This window comes from Prionailurus bengalensis, chromosome A3, assembly GCF_016509475.1.
Source record: "Prionailurus bengalensis isolate Pbe53 chromosome A3, Fcat_Pben_1.1_paternal_pri, whole genome shotgun sequence".
NCBI lineage: Eukaryota > Metazoa > Chordata > Mammalia > Carnivora > Felidae > Prionailurus > Prionailurus bengalensis.
In genome coordinates this window covers 62,553,878-62,569,830 of record NC_057354.1, presented here as the reverse complement: position 1 = coordinate 62,569,830, position 15,953 = coordinate 62,553,878, and the positions used below count along the sequence as shown (strand labels likewise).

Here is a 15,953-nt window from a genome sequence, read left to right as displayed (position 1 = left end):
TCATGGATACAAGATTAGAATCTTATTCTGTTAGTAGTTTCTTTAGTGGTATATATATTTTTTACAGTTTTTTAATTGGATTGTGTGTCTTCTTATTATGGGGTTATAAGAGTTCTTTATATATGCTGGATACAAGTCTTTTATTAGGTATAAGATTTTCAAATAATCTGGCTTATCTTTTCATTTTCTTAACAGTATCTTTGAAGTGTGAATATCTTTAATTTGGAGGAAGTACAATTTTTTTCTTTTATGGTGTCATATCTGAGATCCCTTTCCCTAACCCAAGGTTATGAAGATTTTTCTCCCTATCTTCTAAAAGTTTTATACTTTTGGTTCTTATATTTAGCTGTATGATCCATTTTGAATTAATTTGTATATGAATGCAATTTTTCAAGCACCATTTGTTAAAAAGACTATCTCTAGGGGCACCTGGGTGGCTCAGTTGGTTGGGAGACCGACTTTGGCTCAGGTCATGATCTCACAGTTTGTGAGTTCAAGCAGACTCTGTGCTGATTGCTCAGAGCCTGGAGCCTGCTTTGGATTCTACCTCTCTCTACCCCTCCCCTGCTCATGCTCTGTGTCTCTCTGTCTCTCAATAATAAATAAACATTAAAAAAAAATTTTTAATAAAAATAAAGACTATCTCTTCCCATGTGAGTTTTCTTTATATATATATATATATATATGTTTTTTTAATGTTTATTTATTTGTTTTGAGAGGGGGTATGGAGGGCAGAGAGAGAAGGAGAGAAAATTCCAAGTGGGCTCCACTCTGTCGGTGCAGAACCCGACATGGGGCTCGATCCCAAGAACTGTGAGATCATGACCTGAGCCGAAATCAAGAGTTGGACATTTAACCAACTGAGCCACCCAGGTGCCCCTTTTTAGTTATATTTTTAAATATTCTGTCCCATTGTTTAGGTTTTCTACTTCAGGGGCTTCATTTATGGACTTAACAGTTTTCCTTGGTTTTCTTCTGTATCCATCATCTTCTCCTTGATCCTTTTTGACTCTTTATTTACATTTTATTTTGGTCACTCTTTTATTTCTTTTTTTTTTTAATTTTTTTTTTCAACGTTTATTTATTTTTGGGACAGAGAGAGACAGAGCATGAACGGGGGAGGGGCAGAGAGAGAGGGAGGCACAGAATCGGAAACAGGCTCCAGGCTCTGAGCCATCAGCCCAGAGCCTGACGCGGGGCTCGAACTCACGGACCGCGAGATCGTGACCTGGCTGAAGTCGGACGCTTAACCGACTGCGCCACCCAGGCGCCCCTATTTCTATCCTTATTTCTATACCTCTCACCAGATTGTCTGCAGGGTCTAATCTCCCTTAGGCTTCTTTTTATGTTGTCTTCCTTCTAGGGTGTTTGTGTTTTTACTTCTACTTTTTGACTGCATTTTGCCAGCTCACATTTCCTCCTCTGAGCACTGAGTTTGTTCTGGGAGTGTATTTTTGCTGGCGCTTTCTGCACTCCGCTCCCATCCAGCTGTGCTTCCAGCTGTCTGTCTGGCTCATCGCTTCCCCGCAGGTGACTTCTGTTGCACTTCACCCCTTCCAGCTTCGGCTTTGAGGGCAATCATAGTTGCTTTTGGCAGTCCTTATGTGTATTTTGAGTCTGCAGATTATATCTGTCTCCTTGTTTTGCTGAAAATGGAGTTGTTTTCCTCCTCCTTGTTGCTTTTGTATGCCATCCAAGAGTAGAAGAAGAAAATTGCCATCTTGTATCTGCACATTCATATCTGAGAACCCCAGTCCTGGACCTCTGCTCATTTACCATTGTAATGATTCATTCAGTGCCAGAGTCTGCAACTAGGGTCTGCCAACAATTCTGGAAAATTATAAGATATTTTCACTTTGAAAACTACTTCTTCTCCTTGTCTCTTATAGCTCCTTCTCAAACGGACTCTATTCTCTGTGGAACTTGTCATTCTGTTATTCATATTTTTAAATTTCTCTTCCATATTTGCCATCTCTGTGAGCTGCATTCTGCATAACTTCTAGATCTTCTTAGAAGGGCCTTAGGTAACCAATATATTTAAAATGTTTTGGCAGCTCCTGATCCCTGGTCCCCACTTTATTCTTCCCCATAGTATTTTCTACCATTTGACACACTCTATTTTAATGTATTTTTGTCTTTTTTGCCTCTACTATTCTTTAAGTTCTTAAGTAAACTTTTGATTCAAGGGCGCCTGGGTGGCTCAGTTGGTTAAGCGTCGGACTCTTGATTTCGGCTCAGGTCATGATCTCACAGTTCATGGGATTGAGCCCTGCATGGGGCTCCATGCTAACAGCCTGCTTAGGATTCTCTCTCTCCTGCTGTCTCTGCCCCTCCCCCTCTCACATGCAATAGCTCTCTCTCTCAAAAAAAATAAACAAAAAAACTTTTGATTCAAGTATAACATAGCTACGGAAAAGTACACAAAGCAAAGCATCCAACTCAATGAATTATCACGAAGCAAACACACCCACGTAACAACATTCAGACCATGAAACAGAGTCCTGACATCCCAGAGGCTCCTTGAGCCTCTCTACCCCCAGCCCCACCAAAGGCACCACCCTCCTAACCTCCATTTTGTCTGGCGGTTAGGTTTATAAAAACAATCATATAGCATGCAGTCTTTTGTGTCTGGTTTCTTTTGCTCACCATTTTGTGAAATGCATTCACAAACCTAGATGATGCTGGCTGTAGCTGTGGCTTGTTCTCATACCGTATAGTATTCCTTGTGCAAATATACCATAATTTATTTTTTCCTTCCATTACTGAGAGAGATTTTGGTGGTTTCCTGTTTTGGACTATTATGAACAGTGCTGCCATGAACATTTTGCACCCTATCTTTTGATAATGTTGTGACCCCTTTCCGTTGAGTATATACCTGGAAGCAGAACTGCGAGGCTATGAGGTGCGTGGGTGGCTCAGTCGGTTGAGCGCCCGAGGTTGACTCAGGTCATGATCTTGCAGTTCGTGAGCTTGAGCCCCCCTTTGGGCTCTGTGCTGACAGCTCAGGGCCTGAAGCCTGTTTCAGATTCTGTGTGTCCCTCTCACTCTCTGACTTCCCTGCTTACGCTCTGTCTCTCTCTCTCTCAAAAATAAACATTAAAAAAAAAAAAAAAGAATGGTGGAACTGCAGGGCTAGAGAGTGTGTATATTGGTTCTGAGCTGCTTGTTTCTTGGAACTTTATCTGTAGGAAACCTTTGGGACTTTAAAGTTTCAACTCCAGAGAGGATTCCTTTGCTTCCTCCAGTTACCTGGGGCACTGCCAACTAAAGACCACTTTAAATTTTCTCCAGCCCACACAGGTGATATGAATGCAGAATACAACCTGTGTGAGGCTCCACTTAAAGTTACAAATGTTACAAATGAGAAAATGTCCTGCCCCCTCTACCTGGAGCTATGCTGGAAATAGGCCAGATTCCTCAGTGTTGTCTTCTGTGTGGTGGGTTATTTCTCCTTGACTGAGGGTTTAGGTTTTGGAGTGGCAGCTTTGCATGGCAGATTAGTTTGGTAAGGGCTGCCCTAACAAAGCACCACAAACTGGGTGGCTTAGCACAACAGGAGAGTTGTTCTCCATTCTGAAGGCTAGACATCCCAAATCAAGTCGTCGTTCTTTGTTTTTTTTATTTAGTTTTTTAATTTCCTTTTGAGATTTTTTTTAAGTTTATTTATTTATTTTGAGAGAGAGTGTGAACAGGGGAGGGGCAGAGAGAGAATCCCAAGCAGGCTCTGCACTGTCAGCATGGAGCCCGACGCAGGGCTCAAACCTACAACCCTGAGATCAAGAGTAACACGCTCTACCAACTCAGCCAGCCAAGCACCCCAGGCATCCTTCCGATGGATCTGAGGGAGAATCTGTTCCCAGCCTCTCTCCCAGCATCTGGTGGTTGCCTACAATCTTTGGTGCTCCTTGGCATGTAGACGCACCACTCCACCTCTGCCCTCTGTCTTCACGTGGTGTTCTTCCTCCATCCCTGTGTCTTCACATGGCTGTCCTCTCTCTGTGCCCCTCTCTTCTTCTTATAGGAACATCTACATTGTGTTAAGGCTCCAGCCTACTCCAGATGACCTCATCTTGACTAATGACAGTTGCAATGACCCTATTTCCAAATAAAGTCACATTCTGAGGTAGTAGGGTTAGGACTTCAACATATCTGTATAGGGGACACAATTCAACCCATAACACATGGGATCTCCTATTAGACTGCCCATTGTGGGCAGTGCCAGGCTTTCTCTGCTGAGCCCCCTGCCCTGGCACTTGCCAAAGAGTTCTCCGAGATTTCCAGAAACTTAGAGGGCAAAAGTCAGCTTGTTTTTGCTTGCCTCACAGGTTTTCTGCTCTTACTTTATTTTGATTTCTGTAGACTTCTTTCCTTATATCAAGTCAGCAACACAATTCAGAAACATTTTTAAATGCATTTATGTTCCATCTAGCATTCCCCCCACCTATTTCAATAAGGAACATGGCCAGAGAACTCAGTTTGCCAAACCCATCACTGGCTTTTATCCATCTTTGCTCTCCTGACCCCACGCCTCTGCACTGGCAGGCCCTTTATGTTAGATGTCTGCCCACTCCAGCCAAACCCTGGGTCTGCCCTCTGCCTTGCAGCCCACCCAGAAGGGAGACCCTACCTCAAGTCATGCCACCTGCCTTGGCATCTCGCCTGAGGTTAAGGGCATGGGGCTTTGGAGCTAGACACCTGAATTATGATCACCTGGCCATGCCTAGATTTTCCCACATATAAAACGGGGACTTTTGAAAGGCGACATGACACCCTGAACACAATGAATACTTGGTAAGGCCAGACATGTTCATCATAGTGCATATGTTCTCAACTGGCCACCAGCCCACCCTCTGGAGGGAGGGGTCCAATTAGGATTATTAACAGATGGCAGGCATTCTTGAGGAATGGGGTAGCTCAGGGAAGGTCCTCTGAGGGGGCGCAGTAAAAGGGGACTTCCCACAGTCCCTCAGACACCTCCCCCACCTCCCCACCCCCACCACGTCTGTGTCTCAGGAAACATCTACCATTACGTGCCCTGGTACAACACCAAGCCGGTGGTGGCCGTGACCTCCTACTGGGAGGACGTCAGCTCCCGCATGAACTGCCTCAACCTCCTTCACTTCATTCGGGACCGCCTGGTGAGTGGTGCAAGAGGGTGCAGGGGTAGGGCCGGGCCATGGATGGGAGGCTTTGGAAACTAAATCACAGTCCTAGGGAGCCGGTCACTCTCCTTGCTCACACACTCCGCACCAATGAAGATGGAAGTGTCCGGCACTGTGCTAGATACTGAAGACCCGAAGCTGAATAAACATAGCGCCCAGCCCCACCACCGGGAAGTCAGACATGCAAATAGCTACTATACAGAGGAGCTAGGGCTGGAGATACAGTACCCAGAGCTGTGGGGGCACAGAGATTAGGGGTGGGGGAGGGGAGACAAAGACAGGATAATCAGAGGAAGTGTTTGAAATGGAGGTGACATTTGAGGAGAGTATTGAAGAATGAGGAGTTTGCTGGTGGCGTGGTGGGGGTGCAGAGAAGGGAACGTTGTGCAAAGCCATGTGACACGAAGTTCAGGGGTGGCGGGGACAAGGAGGTGATGTGGAAATAAGGCCAGAGAAACTGGAAGGGGTCAGATCACAAAAAGTGTTATGCATCTGTTAAGGAGGGAAGTCACTGAACAGTTTTAGGCAGGAGAGCCACCTCAGATAAGACTTTCTTGCACCTACAGAAGGGAAGCCCTGGGTCAAGACTATACCCCTTGCAGTCCTGCCCTATCCTTCCACTTCCTGCCACTTATTCTATTGGGTCATGGAGAGGGTGCGTGAGGATCCCAGCCTTGCAAGGGCATGTGACAGCTTTGGACGGATATCCTCAGGTTATCCCAAAGGCCCCCAAGTCCTGACTGAAAACATCTCAGGCCAGTCGGCCCTGTAACCCCTCCCGGATGAGCCCCCATGCTCATTTCCTGTCTCCTGCTGGACAGAAAGCCAATCTGGACACCCTGAAGTCCATACGGAATCCGAGGGACCCCGCTCTGCTCCCCCAGTGGAAGAAGCTGCTGAGAGAACTGGTGGAGGACTGCAAGTAGGGAAGGAGTGCACTGCCCTGGGGCTGGGGCTGAGCCAGGTCAGGTTCACATGGGGTGGGGGTTCAGACCAGCACCCTACAGAACATCACCCAGCTCCTAACTCCTCAAGAAAGGGGCTCTGCTCAAATCTCTCTCAGGGTCAAAGTCCACAGGACATTGCTGCTTCTCCTCCCCCATTCAGGCCCTCTGGAAACTGGCCTTGGCCTCCCCACCCAGCCTTATCTGGCTGTCCCTATACACACACCTGATGCTCCTACCAACCCAGACCTCTCCCTGTCATCTTGGCAAGCAGCTTTTTCCCTGCTGCTGCTCCTGTCCACAGTGCCCTCCACAGGGCTCTGCCTGTTCTGGAAGATGCATCGTAAGGCCTCTCCCAGCCCCAGCCCCACACCCCACTTGGATCTCCACCCCTACCCCCCAGGGCTTGGTTGACCCTTGTTTCTGGGCTCTCACCCACCTCCACAAGGGGCTCCCTGAGCACAGGCCTGTGGGAGGGGGTTCTCATGAGAACCGGTGGGCCAGGCCATCACAGGACAGGAAAGGATCTCAAGTCTAAGAAGGGTACCTTGGCCTAAGGCATGGCAGGAGGTAAGATGGAGAGAGGCCCAGCCCCCTCTTTCCCGGTCCTGGCCACAGGCACCCTCTGCCCTGCATGACCCATCAGCACAGAGCCACCGAGCTGGACAAGAAGAGGTGGCAGCTCCGCAGCCTCCTCCTGCAGGAACTGGCCCAAAAGGCCAAGGAAGCCAAGCCCAGGAACATGGTGGCCACTGTGGAGAACTGGCTGTACCGCCTCAATGCCATGCTCCCTGAGGTAGGCGCTGGACATGCTGCTGGGGGAGGTGGGACTTGAAGCCTGCCGCAGGCGTGACACCATCCCGTCTTGGCAGCCCCAGGTGAGCCTCCCAGATGTGATGATCTGGCTGATGTCCAAGGGGCAGCGAGTGGCCTATGCACAGGTGCCTGCCCATAGCATCCTGTTCTCCCCGACAGGGGTTCTGCACTCTGGCAGGTTCTGTGGGAAGACACAGACCCTCTTCTTGCAGGTGGGGAAGCTGGGAATCCTCAGGCCACCCTGTTCCTCGAGGGAGGAAAGGGCCCAGAAACACCCCAAGAGAGAAGCCCTGAACTCTTGAGGCAGCCCCCATGAGTTTCCCTGAGGGCATGCCCACTTCGTCTCTCCTGGACCCTCTACCAGATAAAGTGGGGTTTAAAGAGTCTCCAGAGGAAGGCAGGGGACAATGACCACCATCATGTGGTTAATGCCAAGTCCACATCCCTCATAAATGTTCCTCAAATTCATGTCTTCCCTCATCCTTACACTACACTTGGTCCAGTCCCTTATCTCTCCCCTGAACCACGATTGGGTGCTTTCCAAAATATTTAATGTTTATATGGCTTGGGCACCAGCCCATAATATCAGATGCAGGCCATACATAAGGCTGGCTGACCAGCACCCCTGCCCTGATGACAGCCACTACTCTCAGCCTTCTCCACCTCACCCCACCTGGGAAGCAGGTGGGGAGATCTCCCTCGCTCTTGATGTCCTTGGCTCCCCCATTGCTTTCTGGAGAAGGCTCAACTGCCCTGGCTGGGCCCCAGCCCTTTCTCACTGCCATAACCTCCTTAGGGTTACATACTCTCAACAGTCAGGCTACTCTCGGCTTCCCCACCCCCAAACCTGCCTGCCCTGTGCCCTTTCTACCATTGTGGAAGGGCCCTCCCATGCCCACCTGAGTCCCTCATCCTACAAGAACCACTGAGACTTGACTCCTGGCTCTACCACTCACTGGCTTGTGTGACCCCAGACCAACCCTTGACCATGTCCAGGTCTCAATCTGCTCCTCTGTTAAATAGGCCTAGTGAAAATGATGCTTGCCCTCTCCCTCTGGAAGGCAGGAACCCTGCATCATTCACTTTTAGCCCCAGCACCCCACTCAGTGGAAGGCCCCTGCTCCCAGGGTTCAGGGTGAAGGAGCAGGTGTGTGTCCGTCCCTCACCTGGGCCCCTGCCCCCTGGGGAACGTGTACCCCTGTGGGGTTGACCTGCCTCCGGTTCAGTACCCAGAGGGTGAAGGACAGAAGGACACGCTCCCGGCCCACCTCCGGGTCTGCATGTGGCTCGGCAACATCACAGACAGCAAGGATCTGCAGCTGCTCCGCCAAGGCGAAGTTGTCGTGTACGCGGAGACGGTAAGCGGCACCCGGGTAGGACAGAGCAGGGAGGTCAAGCTGCAAATAGCCTAGCACCAAAGGTGGAGAAAACGGCTACCAGCGGAATCTGAGGATTATGAAATGGGCGTCATCAGGAGCGGTGGCAGAGCCTAAAGCAGTCTCAGATGCCGCCAGCTCAGGGCATGTGCATGTAATGACAACAGGGGCAGCCAAGTGGTCCCTTAGGGCCAGTCGCTCTCTCGCTGACGGAGGTTCATGAAGAGTTTCTTCCAGTTCCTTCAAGGCCTGCAAGGTGAGCGAGGCTCCACTGGCAGGGGTCTCCTCTGTCACCCACATGGCAGCCTAGGACCCCTGCAGACTCCAGCTGGGTCCTCCAGGCCAGTCTGGTGGTTCTGGGTAGGGTGGGGCCTGGAACGTTCAGAGGAGCAGGAAATGAGGTATCTTCCCAGAGAACCATAGACCCACGGGTGGGTAAGCAGCCAGCCAGTCAGAGACTGCTCTAGAATCAGAGGAGGGAAAGAAGACCTTTGCTCCCTGAGGGAGGACATGGCTCAGAAGAAGGCTCTGAGAGCAGTGGGAATGGAGTTTAAGAGTTTTCAGCTTAATTTACCAAGTTAAAAACATACTTTCGTGGTTCCTAAGTTGCATGCTGTGAACAGATATACCCTAACATACATAACCAGCCCCTACGAAGGGCTGGGCAATGCCTAGATGAGTGGGGATTTAGGAGGAGATGCAGGCAGCAAGGGCTGTATGTCCAGCTAGGGGAATGTGGGGGAAAAAAGCTCAGAGGCTGCAAAGATGTGGCAAGTGGTGGAGCAACATTGGGTTCCCCGGATCAGCAGCAACAGCACTAAGGGACCACACTGCAGGTGCCACCAGGCTCTAACACAGGCACCCACCCCACTCTACCCTTCAGTGGCCGAGCACCCTGGGGTAGAATTGACCTCTGAGCCTCAGTCTCCCTGCCTGTGAAATGGGACTGTGAGAATTACAGGGGACAGTTCATGTAAAACCCTAGACATGGGCCTGGCCCAAGGGGAGAGGTTGATGAACAGAGTCCGCCTGTGCTAAATGAGTGCCGTCGAGGGAAAGTGCTACCTGTGATAAGCTCTGGAGGTGCCTGGAGCCAAGTAGGGGAGCCAAGGAGGGGCCCAATGTCCCACTGTGAGCTGGCACTACAAGGCACTGACAGCTGCCCCTCCCCCAGTACGAGAACCAGGCCAAGTATAAAGATCAGTGGGGACAGCAGGGGCTGTACCACTGCCCCAACTTCTCGGACGTCATGGGGCACAAGGCCCTTCCCAAGGAGGATTTCAAGGCACCCCACGGATGGCACTGGAAGGGGCAGTGGACAGTGGAGCCTCAGAGGAGGTAAGGCTAGCACACAAGCCTAGAGCCTGTGTGCCCCAGACGTGCAACCCTGGGGTGAGAGCTGTCAGCAGCAGCCCAGAGAGCTAGGCACATGGCCACTGTAGCCTGCTCCTGGGGGCCAGAGTGCCCACCACCCTGCCCTGGATGCCAAGCCCCGCTGCCCAGCCTTGCCCAGAGCTGGTGGGGGTGCCAGGTAGGGGAACACTGGACCCGCAGAGGAGGACCCCAGGGGCCTGAGAGTTAAGGGAGATGTGCTGGGAACTTGGGGTCTCCCTGTCCCCAGACTCCTCCTGGACATACACATCAACAAGAGCCAAGTGCTGGAAGAAGTATATGAGAACCAGTGTCGCGACACCACGGGGGCCTGGGTGCCAGCAACCATCCCCAACACGGACATGGTGAGCAGGGGCTGAAGCTGCTTCTGGGGATGTGGGGGGACAAGCAGTGCAACCAGGTGGGCGCCTTGGAAGCTGGGTTGTCTGAGTGGAAAGAGCACTGGACCAAGGGTTACCATCTGAGCCCTGCTCCCTACTCTGCGTGGGACCCTGGGTGCACACTGATGGGGTTCTATTCCAAGATGGCAGGTAGAGGTAACTTCCATAAGACTGTAAGGAGCAGCATAGTGGGGCAGTGTTTCCTTCCTAGGCTTCTTTCAAAGGTAGCGCTTACCCAGCAGGAGAGAATCTGTGTGGGGCTAGTCTAAGCCCCATAATAGACTAATAGAAAGTCCAATAGAACTTTCTGTGATGATGGAAATGTTCTGTGTCTGCACTGTCTAGCTATTGAATCGGCCATCGAGTACTTGAAATGTGGTACTTCTGAGAGTGAGGAACAGAACTTAGGACTTTGTTTCATTTTAATTAATTTGCATTTAAGTGGCCGCAGGAGGTTGGTGGCTGCTGCATCAGACAGCACAGGTCAAACCCATGTCTCATGCACACTACCCTCCCCTCCTCAGCAGCGACAGAGACAGGGAAGTCTACAGCGACTAGCTGAGATTGGTCACACTATTTCCCTTTCCTAGTCATTAGTATGGGTATTTTCTATTTATGGTACTGATTTTCCATAAAATCAGATAGTGACTTCCATAATTGATAGTGGCTATATAAAGTTTTCTTTTAAAAATACATTTACCATTCCGGGGTGCCAGGGTGGCTCAGTCAGTTAAGCGGCTGACTTGATTTCAGCTTAGGTCATGATCTCTCAGTTTAAGGAATCGACCCCACATCAGGCTCTGAGTTGAAAGCATGGAGCCTGCTTGGGATTCTCTGCCTCCCTCTCTCTCTGCCTCTCTTCTGCTCCTGCTTGCGCTCGCTCACTCTCTCTCTCTCAAAATAAACATTTAAAATAATAATAATAGTAAATAAAAATACTTTTACTATTTGAAAAGGCAAGTCAGTAAAAGCATGTTAAGTGGATATGTGGGTGGCATCAGAAGTAGCAAGCACTATCTGCTCCAAAGAGAGCACTATGGCCACGCTAGGTGAGCAAACATGTGGGCAGAGAGAGTTGGAGGCCTCTTAGCTCAGATGCCCCTGGCCCACCCTGTCTGTCCACCCTCAGAATGGAGAGCCCATGGAGTCCCGGGAGAATATGAAGTGTCCCCAAGGCTGGCACATTAAGGAGAACTGGGATGTGGAGCTGAACCATGCAGTGGACAATGAGGGTCAGTCCTCTGGTCACAGGCTGAGGGAAGGAGGCCCTGGAGCTGCCAGGGACTGACACTTCCCACAGCCTCACAGCAATCAAGTTCTCAGGTGGGATGGGCCTGAATTTCTGGGGGTCCCCCAGCCTCTGGAGAGTGGGGCCTCCACCCTTTCTATAGACATAAGCCCCAGTTTTGAAACAGGGCAGGTTGTAAGTGCCTCCTGAGCACTTTCTAGAAAGAGGAAATGCTCATGGAGCCTGGGTTCACCTGAGGTAGCTCCAGGGAAGGAGTGATGGGCTGGAAGTCTGAAGACCTGAGCTCAAGATGTGACTGTGCTACATGTGGGCTGTGTGACCGTGTGTGGGTCACAAGACATCTCTGAGCCCCAGCTTCATTTGTAAGATGGGCGGTTGGGCCTAAGCCATCCTGGCGACCACCCCATCCTTTCCACACCTCAGGGCCCCAAAAGACCTGGACATGAGGGAAAGCATTTCCTCTCCCTTTAGCCTGCCTTCTGGGGCCCATCTCTCAGGCCTGTCCACGCCTCCCAGCCCATGGGCACTTGGGCACCCACAGGCCGTGGCCCTGCCTTTGCAGGCTGGGAGTACAGAGTGGGGATTGAGCCGTTGGGCCTGCCCCAGGTCTGGAACTCAGTGGAGAAGACCTACTACACATGCCGCCGGCGGCGCTGGGTGCGTTTGCGCTGCCGGAACCACGGGAAGCTGGGCCTGGAGCAGGAGACCCTATCCTTCCTACAGCTGGTGAGGGGGCCGCCTGGGCAGGGTCCCCCCACCCTGTGCCATGGCAGGGGTGGTGACATTCTGCTCCCCTCCCTGCAGCACCACCCCAGCGCAGCCAAGGAGGAGGGGGGCTGGGAATACGGCACCTTCGGCTCCAAGTTCCACCTGACTCCTCAGCCCCAGAGCCGGTTCCGCCGCCGCTGCTGGCACCGCAGGCTGGTCCCAAACAAGGACAAGGGCATCGCACCCATTTTCCTGCTGGAGGGATCGTTGGTAAAGCCTCAGTGGGCTAGGTGACTCCTGGCAACGCTATATCCCAGAGCCAGGGCCCGGGCTGGGTGTGGCAGACAGCTGGAGATGCCCCAGGTTGGGGCAATGATGGCTTGGGGCGGGGGCAGGGGGAGTGTGCGCCCCAGATCCACACCCTCAGTCTATAAGGGGAGAAGGGTGACCTGGGCCTGCACTAGAGGAGACAAGAAAAGCACCCAAGAGCTTCAGGGAGAATGTCTTGGGCACAGGTTATGGATATGCAAGAGCAGGCTAAGAAGGAAGAGAACAGGATGCTGTCACAGGGTCTGAACAAATCATTCATGAGCTTCTGGAAGACTGCCCCACAGGACACCCACCCACTTGACCTACCCTTCATCTACTGCGTCTTCAACAGTGAGATTTGACAATGTCCAAAGTCTGCTTGGGTGGCTCCAGAGGCCTTGCATCTGAGGTCAGGGAGTGAGGAGGGGCCAAGGTGGGGATCCTGGGGGCAGGTGATGGACGTGGCTCCTCTCTTACCCAGAGCCCCACTACTACCAGCTTTTCTGCTACATCTACCAGGCCTGGAACCGAATGTCCAACCAGATCCAGACATTCCAGGGTAGGCAACAGGCACCCCTTTCTTCCCCAAGTCCTCAGGAGGCCATGATGTGGCCACCCAGCAGCATAAAGAATTTGACAGGGAAGGGGGTGACAAACATGCAGACCCCTCTCCCCAGCAGGTCAGGGCCCTGGCTTGGGGGAGAGATATAAAAACAAGGAGTATAAGGTGGGGCTGTTCTTGAGATGTGTCCCCAGTACTGGGGATTCAAGAAGGGGGAGAAAGAGTGACACACCTGGGGACCACACGTCCCTGTGTCAGAAGATGGGGGGGGGGGGGTGGGGAAGAGGTGAGGCGATTTCCAGCCATGTGCATGAGGAGCCTGTCCTTGGTCCTGTGAGGAGGACCCAGTGAAGCTTTCAGGAGAGATGTGTGCTCCTGCCCCGTCCTTTTGGTAACGCTGTTTGTAAGGAACCAAGCTGCTGGATGAGGGGCAGAGCCAGGGCAGGGAGTGTCTGCTGGGAGCTGTGTCCATTGGGCATCGGCGCCCACATTGAGAGGGCCACATGATGTCCCCTTATGCCACAGCCACTCACTGATGCTGTGGAAGGGCAGCCACGTGCAGCTGGTCCCCAGAACTCCTCCAGAGGAGCCACGGGACCTTCCATCTCCGTGCCACTCAGACCTCAACCAGGTGGTGTCAAATAGATGTGTGTGGAACCAAATGGTCCTTGGCCTCTGGTTACATAGCCATTTGCTCTGTACTTGCACTGAGGTGGCCTTCTGGGCAGCTGGCAGTGGCTGTGATTGCCCAGCCTAGGCCTCCCTGGTGTCTGGTCCAGTGGTAGCAGCTGCCAGAGACTAGCACCTGGCTTGACAAGCTCAATGGCAGGACCCCCTCCTCTCCTTCTATCCCCCAGGGCCCTTCATTCGGTTGGTCTTCTTGAACCATAGCCAGTGCACCCAAACCCTGAGGGGCTCTGCAGCCCCCACATGGGCCCAGACGCTCATTTTCCAGCACCTCCTTCTGTATGAGAACCCCCAGGACACCGAAACAAGCCCACCACTCGTGGTGTTGGAACTGTGGCAGCAGGACTCTCAGGTAAGGTGGGCTGGAGTGGGCAGAGTTGCTGAGTTTTTCTTTTAGAGGAGAATATACAGAAAGGCCTCCCATGGGGCATGATTCACAGAGAGCAGTATGTCAACATAGATGTTGGCCCTGATCCTAGAGTTGTCAGAATCCCAGGGGAGGAGAGCCAGAACCCTGCCAGCTTGGCCTCAGTGTTTGGTGAACTTCCCTTTCCCTGCAGGGAAAGGAGAGCTTGTGGGGCCGGAGCATGTGGTCTCCAGTGGTCTGGCTGGATGCCCAAAAACGGATCCTGCCCCCGCTGAGGTGGCACCCCCTTGTAAAATTGCTAGGGGAGGAAGAGGGTGAGATCCTGGCATCCTGTGAGCTGATCCTCGAGACTGAGGTACTGAGAAGGAGGGCCTGGCTGGGGGTGGGGGGCGCCTTGCTCACTCCCACCCCACCCCACCTCCCTGCCCCCAGTTACCACAACCTGTGGTCCCCAACTCCACCCCCCAGGAAAGGCCTGGGGCCTGAGGAGCTAGAACACCGGGCTTGGTGATGCCAGCCGGTGACGTCTCCCTAACTCCCTGCCTGCTGCTGCCCATGGGGCTCTGGAGCCTCCTCACTTGAGCCCTGCTAGGGACTTGATTTGGGGGTGGGAAGGACAAGCCCACTAGGGCCTCATGCTCCCTGCTCTCTCACCTCACCCCTTCAGAGTCTCAAAGAGAGGCCACCCATCTTAAGTGTTCCCTGGAAGAATGGGATCTACACACTCCCCAAGAGCATCCAGCCCACACTAAAGAAAATGGCTATCGAGGTGATAATGGTGTGGGGCAGTGGGGAGGGCAAGCACCCCCCACAGCACTCGAGTGCCATGGAGGTCTCTCTGCTCAATCTCCTTGGGCCCTCCTGACTACCTGATCCAAAGCGTGAACCCCAAAAAGACACTCTCTGAGAGATGGAGGGAGACAGGGGAGGAATGAAGGGCAGAACCTCTGATAGAATAGGTTAAATTATTTTAATGACATCCTCTGTGGCAGGTCATAGACAAAGGGCTTTGGCATTCCTTACCACATCCAAGCCCCTCGATGGCCCTCTACAGTAGGGACCACTTTTCAGACAAAACTGAGGCTCTGAGAGAGTGGAGAGCCCATGCACAGTGACACAGGGTTAAGTGGCAGAGCCAGAATCTGGGCCTGGCCCTGCCTGACTCCAAATGACAGTAGCCTGGAGGTCCCCATGTCCAAACCTTTGTGCCCAGCCACAAATCTGGTCAGGTACTCCTGACCCTGGAGACCCCCCCCCCCCAAGATCAGGCAACCCCACTCTGGTCCCCTGAAGAGGCCTTCATGAGTAACAGCATGGATGTTTTCTGGGGTGCCCAGTGTCTGTCACTTGAGAACACTGAATGACCATGGAATTCTATGGGATCTGAGTCACCAGTGAGCTAGATTGCAAAAGGGACACCTGAGAAATCTGGACCCCCCCCCCCCCCCCCTGCTACTCTGGGCCTTCAAGGCAGCCAGCCTTAGGGACTCACTCCTGAGCAGTGACTGGAGGCCAGACAAAGCAGCAGGGGAGGAAGGACAATACCTAAGGGGCCCTGGAGGTCAGTGAAGGATATCACAGTAGCCAGAGGGCACTCCCTCATGGAGGCCTTGAGGACAAGCACTGATCCCCCACAGGAAGGGAGACCTGGGTAACCTTTAGACTCTGACTTTGTCCAGCTCATTCCCGGGCCCTGGATACTCCCTGATGCATCATCACTCCCAGGACAGTCCCCTCCTCTGGCCAGGACCCCAGTACAGAGGCCCTGTCTGTCCTTTGCCCTGCCCCTCCTTCTCTGTTCTGGCAGATCCTGATCTGGGGCCTTCGGAACATGAAGCAGGTGCGCTCCCCCCAGCTCCTGGTAGAATGCTGGGAAGAGTCCCTGCAGACACAGCCCATCAAGGACTTCCAGACCAACCCCAACTTCACCCAGTCAGTCCTCTTCCTCACAGTGGTAAGGCAACCTCGGGCAAAGCAGGGGCTGGGGCAGCCCTCTCCCCT

At 52.5% G+C, this 15,953-nt stretch overlaps 1 protein-coding gene across 7 annotated transcripts in view; it reads left to right on the top strand.

Annotated features, from left to right (window-relative positions):
* FER1L5 (fer-1 like family member 5) overlaps positions 1–15,953 on the top strand; it is a 60,350-nt gene that overhangs the window by 36,541 nt on the left and 7,856 nt on the right. For 6 of the 7 annotated variants that reach the window (XM_043603246.1, XM_043603248.1, XM_043603245.1 and 3 more), the window contains exons 21-36: positions 5,014–5,138; positions 5,984–6,084; positions 6,725–6,902; positions 6,979–7,134; positions 8,149–8,280; positions 9,473–9,636; positions 9,920–10,034; positions 11,200–11,302; positions 11,882–12,045; positions 12,124–12,297; positions 12,543–12,687; positions 12,818–12,895; positions 13,756–13,937; positions 14,146–14,307; positions 14,620–14,721; positions 15,760–15,906. In XM_043603246.1, the coding sequence (XP_043459181.1) occupies positions 5,014–5,138; positions 5,984–6,084; positions 6,725–6,902; positions 6,979–7,134; positions 8,149–8,280; positions 9,473–9,636; positions 9,920–10,034; positions 11,200–11,302; positions 11,882–12,045; positions 12,124–12,297; positions 12,543–12,687; positions 12,818–12,895; positions 13,756–13,937; positions 14,146–14,307; positions 14,620–14,721; positions 15,760–15,906 (2,228 nt within the window). The remainder of the gene's footprint in view (positions 1–5,013; positions 5,139–5,983; positions 6,085–6,724; positions 6,903–6,978; positions 7,135–8,148; positions 8,281–9,472; positions 9,637–9,919; positions 10,035–11,199; positions 11,303–11,881; positions 12,046–12,123; positions 12,298–12,542; positions 12,688–12,817; positions 12,896–13,755; positions 13,938–14,145; positions 14,308–14,619; positions 14,722–15,759; positions 15,907–15,953) is intronic. The other variant, XM_043603247.1, reaches the window with a different exon arrangement.